Below are 13,735 nucleotides of genomic sequence, written 5' to 3'. Positions count from 1 at the left end.
ACACAGCTCTTAATTGGAACAAACCAAATGGAGGGCAAACTACAAGCCTACAGTCACAGAATTTTAAAGATGCACTTAAAAGCTGCACCTTAGTTTCCTCGTCCACTTCTTCCAGTCTCTTCTTCTGGCTGTGTATGATTCCCCTGGCTCCGCTCAGTTCTTCTGTCAGTTGCTGAGTGACTTCTAGCAATTTTGACACTTCATTCTGTCTCTCAACGAAGCTCTAGGAAAAAAACGAGTCCCAAAAATAAAGTTACACTATAACTAGCATTTGTTTCAGAAAGAAAGTAACAAAAATGCTCTGAATTCACCCTTCCCCCCCCCCCCCCCCGCCACCAGAGCTAAATATCTTGCTGCTTTGGTAGAAATCAGAATATTATGATGTGAGAAAAAGAAAATGTGTCTTTTTTACGAAGACAGATGATACATTTTCTACAGCAACAGTATAATTATTATATCCCTTCAAAGGAAACATACGTCAATTTAATTGATTTTTAACAAAATATCTAACACGTAAGGAGCACACAACCATGCAACAAAATGCAATTTAATAGGTTACAAGCAATGATATAATGCAACTTTTGAGACATTTCTTAACATAAACAAGTCCCAGTCTGATCTTTCAGCTCAGAATGTTACGGCATTATTTTAAGCAGATTACCTCAACTTTCAATGGTGTATAGTCATCATTAAAATCATCTATAAGGTCCTGTAAAGATTTCCATTCGCCAGACTCCTGTCTCGTTTTTGACGATGCCCTGCTATGTGCGTAACTGCAGCCTGATGCTGGACGTCTGGAGACGTATTTTAACAGAATGGGGATCTTACTTTTTGGCACTATTGAGATGGGCTTATACTGAATGCTCCTGAGCATCTTAAGCACATCACGGACAAATGGCGCATTACTTGAAGGGGTGCTGCACAAATCCTCCCTTTTTGATCTGCCCCTCAAATCAGAAAGACGAGAGTCAGATCCATCACCACCACTGCATCTCACAGCTGTAATACTGAGCAAAGAGCAGGACCCAGAGTGGGAATCCGACTTCATGAAGTCTGGGTACAAGGAGTGGAGAGAGGCAGACCGGTTGCGTAGCGCACTGGATGTGCTGCACCTTCTGTGGATTAAATCCAGGTACATGCTTTGGGATCGACTACGCCCTGGCTTCAGATAGGCATTTTTTAAAAAGCTGTCACAGCCCGACCGTGTGGAGGAAGGACATGCTGCATTACGAGGCGGATCGCCAGCCTGCAGCGCGTCGCGACGCGTACGTCTTCTCACGCGGCTCCCTGCTGAGACAGGTTCTCTGGAATGAGCCGCGGAGAAAACGCTCTCGGTTTCTGAAGAGGCCTCTTCAGGAATCCCTCCATCGCCAGCCGCGGGAGCGCCCCGAGGCGCCGCCAGTGAAAGACGCTCTCCTTCGCTCCCCTCCGGCCTGGGGTTGTGGCGGCAGTAGATGTGGAAGATGCACTGGGACAGGGCGTCCCTCTCGGCTAGCAGCTGCTGCACCTCGACGCCGTGCGCTGCCTGCAGCTCGCCGATGACCACGTCGAAACTGACCACCTTCTCCAGCATGAAGACGCACTTGCTGCACAGGAACTCCCCCCGGCCATCGCGGGTCAGTGCCGCCCCCAGGACGTACGACAGGATCACCTGCAGGTTCCTCTTCCCGGAGGAGCTGAAAATCCAGCGACACCGATTCCCTCGCAGCTCGCTCCCACAGACGCGACACGGATCCCTCATCGTCCCGTTCAAAACAACACCTTGAGGACCTGTATTTCTTCTCTCTTCTTAACCCTCCATCTCCCTGCCATGGGGTTCAGTGTTGCTTCTCACAACAGAGGGGAGAAACTAAAGGTTCTTGCGGCGAGTAAGCCAAGAAAGAAATCCTGTAATCCATCCTCATTCCCTGGGAGCACACAGTCACATCAAATCCCCCCAAGGCAAGCACGATCCGCACTTCCACAAGAGCTTATATAATCACTGGCTAACAAATAACAGAAAAACACCCTGTAAAACCCCTCAAGAAAGTTAAGGTATCCTCAGTTAATCTGAGAATACCAAAACAAACCGAAGGACTTATCTAGTACATGATTGTTTGTCATCCTGCAAGCTGCCCCATTTTAGAAGCCACCTCGGCTGTCCTGCTCAAATCTGATTTCGGCTTGAGGATTAAAGCCACAAGCACGTCTGCGTTTGCTGCCGCCGGCTGTCCATGTTCAACGTCCAGACAGAGAGAAGAAAAAGTAAAGGCACGAGGCAGCCTTTCCGCACTGCAGCCTGCAGCCAGTGCTATAAAAAATGCCGTGGGGAATTTCAACAGTTGGCATAAACATTTCAGTCTTTCATTTAGAAATGCTGTGAACAGGCTCCATCAGCCTCAAGCAAATTCATCTTTAAAAAAACTCTTTCTGAGCACATCTTCAGCAAAAACCACTTCCTGTCAGTTACAAATGCAAAACAAATTCCTACTGTCTTTCCTCTGTCACACTGTTTCCCCCGATTCAATCAAGTGCCCTTATCATTGCAGAGCAACAGCATCTTCACAGATAAGATTTAAGATCATTCAAGTAAAGATCCAGCTCATCATATTTGCATTGTTGTATCAATTGTACCATAAAGCGACAAGAAATTTTACAAGGGATTTTCTTATCTAGAGGGAATTTTCGGAAATGCTTCCGTGACCCGTCCTGCTGCGTTTACAGTTCCAACGAGCGTTTGGAAAACTGCAGGGGACTTTACAGATTAAGATTAGCCAGCCTAACGAGCACTTGCTGTGACAAAATGGAAGTGAAATCCCATCACCTACAGATTAAATAAACCTCATCACTTTTAATTAATTCAGCCAGAAAAAAACATCTGCTTTTCGGATTCAGAAAAATAGCAAAGGATGAGACTCATTGCCTGTGAGTCTTTGTCAAATAATATTTAAACGCCTGTTCTCTTTAAAGAAATACCTGTCAGTGTCAAATTTATATGGTCCTTTAGGCTGAGTTTTATCTGTTGGGTGGAATTATGCATTACAGGGTAACGTTGCTGAGTTTATATGGAAAACCCCACTGCTATCCTAGCAAGGTATTTAGCAAAGGTACCACACGATATTTAGCAAAGATTCTATCCACAAAATCAGAAGTTGTGCAGATTTTACAAAGTACAAAAATTACTACCAGACAATCTGCTTTTTTAAAATACAGGAATCTTTCTTTCCAGATTTCTCCCAAATCTTGTAAAAAAAATGACATAAGATGTCGTAGATTCTCTTAATTCTCCTTTGAATAATGCCTGAGATTATAAAAGGCCAATTATGGCATGATTTCTTCAATTGCATACACATTATCTGGAATAAAACTAAACCAGAAAAATGTACAAAGACAAGGAACAAAACGGATGACTGCAGACAGTCATGCCCTGAAGGCACATTATTTCCACCACAATGCACCCACTGTAAAGATCTACAATGCTCCACCAGCAACCAAAGTGAAAGCCCATTTGAGTTTTCTGTGAAAGTGTGTACTTGGGTATGAACATTGAACTGCAAAAAACACGTCCATCTCTCATTAAACCGTTCTTCTGAAAACCAAGCCAGTCCATTTGTATAGGACACTCAGATGCACAGCACAGCAACCATCTTCTTAAATACATTTCTGCAGAAATAAATTACAGATGGACATTTATGCTGTTTTTTTCGTTACATTATGCTTTATAAAGTGTACAATTCTATCAAAACTATTTCAACCAATCTGAATTAACAAAAAAAATCAAAACATACCTGCATCTCTTTTTCCAATCTGAGCTTCCCCTTCCCAAGTTCATTTCTTAGCGCCTGAAAAAAAGACAACACATCCATTGAGCAGACTGCAGGTTTTTCTGCAATTTTTCATAATATTTACACCTCCCCTCACTCCATCGGACTCATGTATAGATTCTCTTACCTCCAATTCCTCATCCTTTTTACGCAGAGCAGCAGAAAGATCATTCCCCATTTTCTCAACAGCTGAGGTGTCACAGCTGTCCTGCAAAGGAGTTCTGTTGCTTTGGAGCTGCTCAATAACAGCATCTTTATTTTGCAGGGAAATGCTTAACTGTTCAATAACCCTGTACAGAAAAAGAATTGTAGTAGCTTTGGACAGCACATTATAACCATTTATTTTGCTTGTGCATGCATTCAACAACTACGAAACAAAAGGAGTCAAAATTCTTTGCCTGTTTTCTGCATTTAATGTATATACTAATACTTTTTGGCGACCATTTTGTATTGACTGTGAAGTTGCAAGACGGAAAACAAAAAAACGGTTTTAATAAATAAGGATTACTATTAAGAGAGTTAAATATTTTATTATAATGAACAAAAGTGTAGGTTATAAAATATGTTTTATTGTAGTCAAGGGTTCATTGCCAGTTCATTAACCTTAGGGTAAGAATCCTGAGCAAAACCAAAACCCAGCACTGCTCAGGCGATGCATATCCAGGAAACAGAAACCCGAGTTGTTTTTAATTATTCAGCTAAAAAAGAATACATTACAATCACAGGAAAAATGTACTGCTGTGTAACTGTAAATCATCTTTGAAGTTAACCACCGAACTAATGCTTCTGTTAAACGAGTACAAGAAGAGCAAAGAAGAGGGTTGTATTCTTCATCCGGTTCCTTTTAAAAAGATAAAGATTTTTTATGAAATGCAATCATTTAAAGGTAAAGGTAAGGTAAAACATACCTTTCTTTTTCCTCCAAGTGCTTTTGCATATCCTGACTTGGGAGAGATCCAAAAGGAGCTGAAATGCTAAAGGCCAATAAGCGTTTCTCCATATCCATGTTCCGGACTTTCTCTTGTTCTGCGATGGCAGCCATTTTTTCAACCTCATCTTGGGCGGCTTTAAGCTCCTGTCCATGGGGAAAAATGAGCACGACATGGTCAGTTACAGGGGAACAGTAGGCTTGATGGCAAAGCCTAACCCAGGCCTCTCACAGATGCGTCTAGCAATAGCCGATGACAAACAAGCACCTCTTCCAGGCGTTCAATCTTCTTGCCAAAGAAATCCTTGAGCTGTTCCACCTCCTTCACTGCCTGCTCTTTGACACGGCGGAGCTCGCCACTGCCGTTCCCAGCCAGGCTTTCCACAGCTTTCCTGTGCAACACAAGGTACGCTTCAGCAAGGGCTGCCTCATAAAGCAAACCTCGAGCACACCCAGAAATGAGAACATCTAAAACAGTGCATAAGGATATCTCAACGAGACGGTTTTCAGTTTAGAAATATGTGAGGGGAAAAGACGAAGATGCCCCCAGTTGAGGCCAACTATTCGTGTATTACCATCTGCTTTACAAAGGTGAGAGAGCACTTTTCTTCTTTTGGTTTTCCACATGCAATGAAAATGCAGCTTCACTCTCTCTCTCATCCTAGCGTTAATCCCGCATCAGCAGGGTCCGCTTGTCGGCACGCCCGTCTCCATTTGGTGGTTTGAACCAAATCTTTGAGCTGACGTTGCCATTAAATGCGACCGAGAATACTCCAACCGGCGCGTCGCTCCGCCTGCCGTCGGAGGGGGAGGGGGGAGAACAAAGTAATGTAGCCAATTCATAGAGGGGGATTATTAGGAGGCATGGGAAATTTGGCCAGGATGCCGGGGTTACACCCCTACTCTTTTCGAGAAACGCCCTGGGATTTTTAATGACCACAGAGAGTCAGGACCTCGGTTTTACGTCTCATCCGAAAGACAGCGCTTGTTTACAGTATAGTGTCCCTGTCACTATACTGGGGCATTAGGACCCACATGGACCGCAGGGTGAGCGCCCCCTGCTGGCCCCACTAACACCTCTTCCAGCAGCAACCTTAGTTTTTCCCAGGAGGTCTCCCATCCAGGTACTGACCAGGCTCACACCTGCTTAGCTTCAGTGGGTTGCCAATTGTAAGTTGCAGGGTGATATGGCTTCTGGCCAAAATGCAGCTTCACTACCCACCCCTATACGGACTACAAAGCGCCCACGATTTAAGTGAAATGAAAGAAGCCCTTTTCTACGATTCAGACAAAGACAGATGTTCCTTAGCCCCCAACAACACATCTGGACACTTACGATGCAGTGACCAGCAGTGCCTGCTTCTCCTGGAGGTCATGTTTCAGGCTTTCCACCTCCACTTTCAGTTCAATATTCTGAGGCAGAAAGAAACAGAATATTTGTTTTATTGTGGGACAAAGAAGAAGAAAGGAACTCCGGCAATTCATATTGAATCAGAACAAAAAAACGCAGTTGAGACAAAGACATTAAATCTCAATTCTGGAGTACATAGGCAAAGATATAAACCATCATACTACATTATAAAAAGGCTATGATGGCCATATAAAATAACAAAAAAGAACACAGCCTGTGGATTAATCTACTTACAGTAACAACATAACAGGAGTTAAATGGACAGTCAAAAAATAGCTAAAATTAGCAGTGATTAAAAGGGTCCAGTGTCTCCATTCATTATAACATAGCTGCTTATTTCTTGTGAGGGCTGTGGCTGTGCAGGGTAAAGGGAGGACTGTGTTTCCGATGAGATGCCACATAATGAGCACACAGAGAACCACAATGGAATGATTCTGGGATACCAAACAAGCCATTATTTCTTTTGAAGGTAGAAGGAAACCAAAGCACCCAGAGAAAGCAAATAAAAGAAGATTCAAACTCCATATAGAAAGCATCCCTCTCTACAATAAAACCCAGAAAATGAACAGAGGCACAGAACCTTATTAGCGCCACGGAGAAAAAAGTACCATTGACTTTAACAACACTAGAATATCGTCACACTCCTCTTTTTTGGGAAAAAAATAATCTAGAGGAGCATGTGTTCTGTTTTTTGTATACATGAAGTAAAACACCGTGTCAGTATGCATTCCCAGGTTAAACGCGTGTGTTTGTCGCCGTTTCTCTGACAAGTAGAAATGACACCAACCGTATACTATTCTTGCGAAACGGCAAAAACACGTACTATACATGGGTGTTTGCCGACTCTTTAAACATTGAATGGAATACATTTACGATGACCTGACAGTTAGACATAATACCTACTTGTTGGCTTACCGTTATTGTTGGTCAATCGTTAAATCCACAAAAGCGTTTTAGAATATGCTGACATCAAATGCTTTTGAATTTGGAATTACACAGAAAAATGCAAGGAAAGGTGTATTCTGAAGGGAGAAGAAACAGTATTTGTGTGTCCGGTTGCACAGACGTGAATGTAAAGAGATAGGGTAATGCCAAACACCAAGGACGGCACACAACCCGTTACACAGTTTGTACGTTGTTGTCTTGCCGTTTACTGTTACAAACAGTAACATATAACAGTTGATATAAGTCTTACTATCAAGTCATCGTGCATTCCGTTCAATTTTTAAAGAGCAGGCAAAAACCTATGTATATGACAGGTTTCTGCTGCTTTATATCAAGAAGAACATACGTTTGGAAAGTCGTGTCATTTCTACTTGTCAGAGAAAACAGCGAAAACAACACGCGTTTAACCAGAGAATGCATACTGGCACGGTTTTGTACTAAAAGACAGAACACAGGCTCCTTTAGATTAATTTTTTTACCCCAAAAAAAGGAGTGTGACGATATTCTACTTTGCACGGGACAATATCATTGCACATACAGTACAATGCCATTTACAGCATTAATATAGCAGGCTACGTTGTTCACAAATTAACTATTGTGTTTAATAATTTTCTCGAATAAACAAGTTATTTCTTTTCTCCGTGGTGCTAATAAGCTTCCGTACAAAATAGCTGCAAGTCCTATGTAAAAATATTTGTTCCAAGTGCCATTTCAAATAGGCATTTTTCAGAACGTCTGAAAAAAAAATCCAAAGAGAAATTTCAATCATTTGACAACAGAAGCAGTGATGACTATAGCTCACCGTCTTATAGATATCTTCACTGGAATCATCAAACTTCTGCTGCATGCGCTCTTCCATGAAGTAGATGCGGAGCTTAAGATTGAAATTTTCTTTCTTCAGATCAGTGATTTGCTACAAGACACGTCATTTGTAGAATATCAGGTCAAATGTCACTGTATTTGTGAACTAAGAATGAAAACTGTAGATATTAGTCTCAGGTTCTCATTTTATGCTGGTTTCGAGAAAAAGAAGGATTTGTGTACCCCATGTGCACCCAATGGGCAGTTCCTTTCAAAGATATTTCTCTTGAAATGCAACTTCATTTTCTTACATTAATATTCTCATAAAATAATTCAGCTGATGCCCGGTACTGAAAATATTTAATGGATTTAAAAGACACTTTTGATTAAGATAAAGAACATATTCCTAGTGAAAGTGCAGAGGAAATGTAAGCACTTAAGGAAAAGTTGCAGAATACAGGCAAACTGAAAGGAACACCAACCATACAAACCCCATCCCTTTAAAAATCTAACATCTGGCACTGCATTTTTTGTGTACACGTCTCACTTACGTCATACTGCGAAATACACTACTTCTTTTGCAAACTTCCTTAAAACATGTTGTGAAAGCTGAAATGGAGCTGCACACAACAATAAGTTGAGAAAATGTGAAACTGACAAACGTTAGGAGCAGTGAAAGGTGAGCAAGGGAAGAGCACATGAAAACTATAATAAATTACATAAGTTATAAACGTCAGATTCGTTTTTTTTCCCCCTCTATGGAGGACTGCAAGACCATCCACACATTAATAATGTCCGCTGCACCATTTGCCGTTCGCCCTGGGATTCGGCACAGGCAGTAACATTTCCATGAACTACAGAACTGCAGCTGGGGGAAGGGTGAGGTCAATCAAGAGAACTGCTGTGCTGCCAGGGGCGGTATTACGCAATCAGTAGTGACAATTCTGTTTGCACATGTAACCACTGGGGCCTACTGCGTCCCAGATTCTCTGTCCACAAGCAATGGGGACGGAGATGGGAAAAGAGGCTAGAAACTGGTCTGAGATTCCACCAGCACCTTACAACTCCCTCCTTGACAAACTATTATCTCAAATTATCTAAAAAGAACACACAACAAACACAGCACATCATCTGGCTGCTATAACAGTCTTACTAAAATGATTAACCGTTTAGCACGTTTACTTCAGAAAGTTGCCTGAAATGGTACAAAGAAAGGCTTGCATCAGGTAGGCTCCTGAGGCAAAATCTTCTGGAAGACAACACATCATTGCTATACAAACAAGGAGGGTCAAAGAAGGCGTATAATTGGATGCAGGCAAACTATTCAGCAGGCCACCAACAAGATCTCTCTGAAACCATTCCAATCACTAATAAATACTACAAGTTTCCGAACATATGGATCCACTTGAAAACGCGCCGTGCTTCTGACTCCTAGACCAGAAGCCTGATGATCCATTTTAAATAAATTACTGTATTCTAGAAGTAGCAGTATGTCTCTAACATATGCCTAACACAGCTCTTTGGAGTCATTTTCCATCAATATAGAAGGAGTTAAAAAGGTAATGGTGTCCAAAAAATTCTACCACTAAAATGCTAAATTTATTTCTCTTGGCAAGACGCCAGTCTACCACAAAGAATGCGGAGGCCGGTCTCATCTGGGTGATGCTTTCTGAATGTGGCTGACTGCATTCGGGCGCCTGAATTTCATCCTCCGCTTTTTCAGAGAAAAGAATTTCGGATTAAAAATGCATACCAGCTCTAATGAGACACCACGGTCTGGTTAATTATCTTGCAACACACCTGATCCTGTTTGAGGAGGAAGCAAATGGCACATGAGTGCCCACATCAATTAATTAATAAGCGGTCAGCTGGCCAAAAACAGAACAACTACAGGAACCAATTCAAACCACTCCTTCATAATGCAAAAATGCGCACTTGTAAATTCAGTCATGAGACATTACTGACGTAACATTACCCTACTAAATCTCCTAGTTTTTCATTATATGGAAAGGGCTCAATAATGTTTGAAGTGTCAAAACCTACAAGGACAGTCCAATACAATACAAACAAGCTAATTCTGGAGTCTTCAGCTACAGTACATAACAGTTGTGATCTTTCAGTGTACACTGCAAGGCACTGCAGGCATGAAGAGCTTAAGACCATAGGAATCTCAGAGCAATTTAACAGACCAAACCTCGTCCCATCCCAAAAACTGCAAAAGTACAAACCTCTACTTGACTGTACATTTCCACTGGGTACAAACAGCACCCCTCTGGCAAGCAAATCAGCCGTCAGAAAGGGTTCAAATTGTATAATTTGTGACTGGTGGAATATGGATTCAAGATGGACTAAATCTGAAGTCTTACCACATAGTTTTGTATAGAACACAGCCTTTATGGCACAAAGTTAATTTCGTTCATCAAACGGAAAAACCCTCCTTTTTAATTTTACTTTCTCCACTTCTCTTTTTTTTTTCCATGTAATGGTGCGCCAAACCCAACATTTTTTAAAATAACACGGCTCTCCCTTGAACATCCAACACCAAAGAGTTCAGGGGTCTCACTTACGTTTTCATACTCTTTCATGGTCCAAGCTTTGGTGGGTGACATTTTCTCCCCCGGAAGTGTGGACACTGATAATGAGGGGGGAAAAAAAAGATGAAAAAAAGCCTCAAATACAGTATAATAAAAATGTAATGTATTTTCACATAAAAGCCATTTCATAGACTCTCATTTTCAAAAATCACTAATGCACAATTTGCATATTGATATACATGGCCTACAATCGGCAATACACTCATAGCCCCGCTAAATACAACTTGTTTAAACTACCTTGCTCTTTCCAAAGCACGTCACAAACAGCATTTCGGTTGAAACCCATTATCTAACATACCATTTTAAACACATAGCAAGTTGCTCACAATTTAATAACATCACTTTATTAACCCTTTACAATTTCTTGGATTAGGAATTATCTTTTCGCAGACCCCAGCTTGCTCTCCATGAGACACACAGACACACAGACAGGGAGAGAAGCTTGGGGTCAGAGCTCAGGGTCTGCCATTGTACGGCGCCCCTGGAGCAGTTGGGGTTAAGGGCCTTGCTCAGGGGCCCAACGGAGTAGGATTCCTCTGCCGGCTGCGGGATTTGAACCGGCAACCTTCCAGCCACAGGTGCAGATCCTTAGCCATAGAGCCACCGCTCCACCCAATTTACAATACATAGGTTGATAAGCCTTACTCAATTTTAGAGTTGTACTTACTTCTTAAAAGCAAAATTATTACAGATACTTATGCTAGATGTGTGCTCTAAGAATCACCCTGATAGCGTCAGACATGTTTCAACAATTCAGCCCTGCTCTAAGGCAATAACAGAAGAAATTTCTGGAAGTCCCCACTGAGTCTTACATTTGGTTAATGAATCAGTCCTCGTTTATAATAAGTGAGTCCCTCACAGGAGTGAAAGGATATGATTTCAGAGATATCACCCAGCCTTTAAAAGCTTATTTCACATCTGTACCTGGCACGTGATCCATCAAATATTCACTGTGGTCCACAGCTTCTACCTCGGGGATCCGAGACATATTGGTGCTACGGAGAACAAAATTCAGTAGTTAAAAGAATTTGTATTGTATTTTATTTTATTTTTAAGGTAAATTAGATTCTGTTCCCATTTTGCATCAGGGAAAAATTTAGTTTTTTTTTCTAGAAAGATCTTCGCATGATTCATATAACTTAAATTAATGAGACAAAAAGGAATCACTGTAAAGGTAATTTTTATCAATAACTAACTAAAGAAACATGACATCCAATAACAGACTAACAATCTGAAATCAATTCTACATTAATCACAATAAACGAAAAAACTTTTTTAAACCTACTTTTTATAAGATCTGCATTTCTTGTCTCCACTGAGTGATTACCTTTCCAGACACATTCACAGAAATATTTTTTAAAACAACAGCACACCGTTTAATGTGACTTTAAGATGAGTTATGATTGTGTTAAAATCCTGTTTTCATGGTAACTGGATACTTTGTGAGGTAGTTAAATTTCGGCCAATCAGAGCTCAGAGGCATCACGCACGGTGATGACGTCACAATGTGGACATGACAAACCACAGCTGAAAATAATTATAATACAAACATTAAGGGAACATACAAGATGAAATGTCATTGTCTCATTGTTTTCATCAATATCATGGAAAATACCATAATTTATTTACTTACAATTTATTGGAACAAAGATAAACATGTATGCCACAGATTTAATTACTCTGCTTTAGATTTGTGTTCTTTTTACATTTATCTGATAGTTGCAATTTCCAAAAGCACTAACCATTTTAGCTTTACAAATTAAACTTGTCTTGAAATAAAACTACAAGATAAAACATTTTCTAGTGTCCTACAATACCACGTTTTAACAAAAACAGATTATAAAGTTGCTCCTCACCAGCATTTACAACGCTTATCACACACCTCTTTAAAAATGGAGTAAGTCGATGTAATTCAATATATGGCAAATATTCAATGGATTAACCTTAAATCCAATCGGTGATCTCTATCTATGGAGCATGGAAATGTCACCTACATACTCCTTTTAGAACCTTTTCCGAGCTCTCCAACAACAGCTTATATGCAATAAGTCATAGCTTGTTTCTTCAGCATGACAAAACTCAGTTTAATCCTTCTTTTTTTGTTTTTGTAACTTCACAATACACAATGCGTTTCTGGTACAGAAAAGAATTCAAGCACCGTGTATTTAAAACGTGTTCATTTCATGAAAGGAAAACATAGGACTGGTAACTGTGATGGCTTTCGACAGATTCAGAGAGCACGTCTAGACTCGGCACAAAACATCTAAGCGTCAATAAAATGACAATAAAATGAAAATCATTCCAGGGCATATAACATGCTTTGATATTCAGTCTTACATCCGTTCAACTTGCACAAAAACAGACTGCCCAAACCATTATTACCCTGTTAACTACACCTAGCCCAAATTATTTTAAAAAAAGTTTATGACCACTGCAGTAATTATTCATATACTTGACGACTTTACCCTGTAATGGTTTTGTATGAACAGCTCTGGCATATACTACTCTTAAATGCGACGCAGAGTCAAATTTCTGAGTCAAGAAATGAACACCTCACCTATAGTATCAGTTACATCTCGGATTACCACGATAGCTACCTTGACGACCTGGGTAAGACGTGCTTTTCAGACTTCATTTTTTCATTAAGCCAAAACCTTTGCACGATAAACACAGCTCATTCTCAGATATCGTTATAAAAAATGGGCACAGAAAGGCAGAGCTATTGAGGTTCGCTCCCATGTTATTCCTTGAGGGGGTTCATATCCAATCGGGGGTTTATTTTTTGCAGAGCAGACAGAAAAAAAAAAACCAAGTTGACCAAAACAACACAAACTACGACACACACATTGCTGATAACGCTACAGTTAACCGATTCCCAAGTACTGAAATAAATTAAATATGCATCTGTCGCTCGAGAAAAGTAGGGCTGACGTACCTGAAAAATTACATACTCCCGATGGGCTCTAGATCTTTATTTTTAAAATAAAACGGAACAAGTGTGATACGTCGCGGCATCTAAACAACACAATTTCCCCTTGCCTTCTGTAACAGTTTCCGCTTTTTCAACCCAACCATCAGCGGCTCAGCCTGAGCTATATCGAAAGCGTCATTCCGAAAACTTTTTTTCGGAGGCTGTTTTGCAAGAGAAGTATTTGCCATGACAACACGTCAGACTGCAGAAGAGCATGGATGTGATAACTGCTGCCGTAGTGTTCACGGTCAAATACCGCAAAAAAAAAACCCCAGAATGATT

General features: G+C 40.8%; 2 protein-coding genes across 10 annotated transcripts in view; both read right to left on the bottom strand.

Annotated features, from left to right (window-relative positions):
• Window positions 1–13,735, bottom strand: part of cdk5rap2 (CDK5 regulatory subunit associated protein 2) — a 51,209-nt gene that overhangs the window by 36,786 nt on the left and 688 nt on the right. For 8 of the 9 annotated variants that reach the window (XM_088940491.1, XM_088940497.1, XM_088940492.1 and 5 more), the window contains exons 2-10: window positions 11,407–11,477; window positions 10,456–10,520; window positions 7,890–8,000; window positions 6,068–6,144; window positions 5,000–5,123; window positions 4,712–4,878; window positions 3,931–4,093; window positions 3,768–3,821; window positions 89–223 (exon numbers count right to left, since the gene is read on the bottom strand). In XM_088940491.1, coding sequence (XP_088796617.1) covers window positions 89–223; window positions 3,768–3,821; window positions 3,931–4,093; window positions 4,712–4,878; window positions 5,000–5,123; window positions 6,068–6,144; window positions 7,890–8,000; window positions 10,456–10,520; window positions 11,407–11,477 — 967 coding nt within the window. Of the gene's footprint in view, window positions 1–88; window positions 224–3,767; window positions 3,822–3,930; window positions 4,094–4,711; window positions 4,879–4,999; window positions 5,124–6,067; window positions 6,145–7,889; window positions 8,001–10,455; window positions 10,521–11,406; window positions 11,478–13,417; window positions 13,533–13,735 lie in introns of those variants that run through there. The other variant, XM_088940494.1, reaches the window with a different exon arrangement.
• On the bottom strand, window positions 523–1,831 carry LOC148816186 (uncharacterized). The gene has a single exon (XM_088940500.1). The coding sequence runs from the start codon at window positions 1,739–1,741 to the stop codon at window positions 644–646; it is 1,098 nt and encodes a 365-aa protein (XP_088796626.1). The 5' UTR covers window positions 1,742–1,831; the 3' UTR covers window positions 523–643.

The sequence above is a fragment of the Atractosteus spatula genome, chromosome 23 (assembly GCF_055471065.1).
Source record: "Atractosteus spatula isolate fAtrSpa1 chromosome 23, fAtrSpa1.hap1, whole genome shotgun sequence".
Classification (NCBI taxonomy): domain Eukaryota; kingdom Metazoa; phylum Chordata; class Actinopteri; order Semionotiformes; family Lepisosteidae; genus Atractosteus; species Atractosteus spatula.
This window is presented reverse-complemented; position numbering and strand designations above follow the sequence as displayed.

Excerpts from the sequence above, each read along its gene's own strand:
- LOC148816186 (XM_088940500.1), bottom strand. The coding sequence starts at position 1,741 with ATGAGGGATCCGTGTCGCGTCTGTGGGAGCGAGCTGCGAGGGAATCGG.